Consider the following 1,709-nt stretch of genomic DNA (forward strand, 5'->3'; position numbering starts at 1 on the left):
GCAGGTCAGGGCCCAGAATAGGTTTTTGTTTGTGCTGGACAGGGGACAGGGCTCTGCCCCAGCTGCGGGGACAAGCCGGGGTGGCCTCGGTGACCGCTGGGACGCTGAGGTCCCCATCTGTCCCCAGCACGGAGCTCCGTGTCCCCCGCAGCGAGAGCGAGGGGGGTTTGGCCAGGATTTATTGGAAATGGGTTAAAAAACGGGGATTTGTGGAACGGCTGCGGCTCAGGGCAGCGTGGGCATGTCCCTGTCCCCTGTTCATGTCCCCTGTCCCCTCCCTCCCCCTGGTGGCCAGAGGGGAATGGTCACTCCAGGATGTCCCCACGGAGTCGCGACAAAAAGTCACACACACGGCCCGTAACCCTTTGTTTTTATTGTCACCTATTGTCCTAAATCCCAATCGTCCAAATTTGCGTTCCTGTAATTAATCAGAGGAAAGCAAATCGATGAAATGGTTTTAGAACCGTTTTCATTCCCATTCAACTTTTAATGTTTTAAAAACAAGGGATTGGTGGTTTTCACAGGGCTGTCCCCCCAGGCGGTGGCCTTACCTTCGGGGCTGTCCCCTCAGAGGGTGTCAGGGCTGTCCCCTCCAGCAATGGCCTCGCTGTCAGGGCTGCGCCCTCAGACATGGCCTCGCCCTCGGGGCTGTCCCCTCAGAGAGTGGCAGGGCTCTCCCCTCCCTCAGAGCTGTCCCCTCTCTCAGTTGGTGGCCTCGCTGTCAGGGCTGTCCCCTCTGTGGGGCCTGTTCCCTCAGAGGGTGGCCCGTCCCCTCAGAGGATGGGGCTGTCCCCGGCGCCAGCTGGTGGCCTCCCCCTCAGGGCCTGTCCCCTCAGAGGGTGGCAGGGCTGTCCCCTCAGGGCTGTCCCCTCAGAGGATGGCGCTGTCCCCTCAGGGGCGGCCTGTCCCCTCAGAGGGTGGCAGGCCCATCCCCTCTCTGGGGCCTGTCCCCGGTGTCATTAGGTGGCCTCTCCCTCAGGGCTGTTCCCTCAGAGGGTGGTGGGGCTGTCCCCTCCTGCCCTGGCCCTCAGGGCTGTCCCCTCAGAGGGCGGCCTGCCCCCCCACAGGGTGGCAGGGCTGTCCCCTCAGGGGCGGCCTGTCCCCTCAGAGGGCGGCCTGCCCCCCCACAGGGTGGCAGGGCTGTCCCCTCAGGGGCGGCCTGTCCCCTCAGAGGGCGGCCTGCCCCCCCACAGGGTGGCAGGGCTGTCCCCTCAGGGGCGGCCTGTCCCCTCAGAGGGCGGCCTGCCCCCCCACAGGGTGGCAGGGCTGTCCCCTCAGGGGCGGCCTGTCCCCGGTGTCAGTTGGTGGCCTCGCCCTCGGGGCTGTCCCCCCCGTCCAGCAGCCCGTAGTGCGCGTGGCTCTGGCAGGGCCGCTGCAGGGGATGCGCCAGCAGCTTGGCCATGCAGTTGTGCAGCTCCAGCGCCGGCCCCGCCAGGGCCACCTCGTACTTGTAGTTGGTGCCTTTGGTGTCCAGGCTGCCGAAAAACCCGAACATGTCCTGGCGAGGGGACGCGCGGGGACATGATGGGGTTAAATTTGGCTCGTACTCACCTCAAATCCTGAGAAATTTCCTCCTTTTGTCGCCCTGATTTGCCCGAAAATTTCCCCCCCAAAATTCTGGCTTTTTGTCACCCCATTGTTAGTGATCCCTCAGCGTCCTTTGGCCTCCTAAATTCCCCACAAACCCATCCCATTTCCCCCCCAAGCCC

The 1,709-nt window shown here is 64.1% G+C and overlaps 1 protein-coding gene across 1 annotated transcript in view; it reads right to left on the reverse strand.

Annotated features, from left to right (window-relative positions):
* Positions 1-353: 353 nt before the first annotated feature.
* The window catches only part of BABAM1 (BRISC and BRCA1 A complex member 1), a gene marked incomplete at its 5' end in the record, with an annotated part of 4,223 nt that continues 2,867 nt past the window's right edge, over positions 354-1,709 (reverse strand). The window contains 2 exons of the mRNA XM_031065178.1: positions 354-902; positions 1,286-1,546. Coding sequence (XP_030921038.1) covers positions 1,298-1,546 — 249 coding nt within the window. The remainder of the gene's footprint in view (positions 903-1,285; positions 1,547-1,709) is intronic.

Source organism: Geospiza fortis, unplaced genomic scaffold, assembly GCF_000277835.1.
Source record: "Geospiza fortis unplaced genomic scaffold, GeoFor_1.0 scaffold248, whole genome shotgun sequence".
NCBI lineage: Eukaryota > Metazoa > Chordata > Aves > Passeriformes > Thraupidae > Geospiza > Geospiza fortis.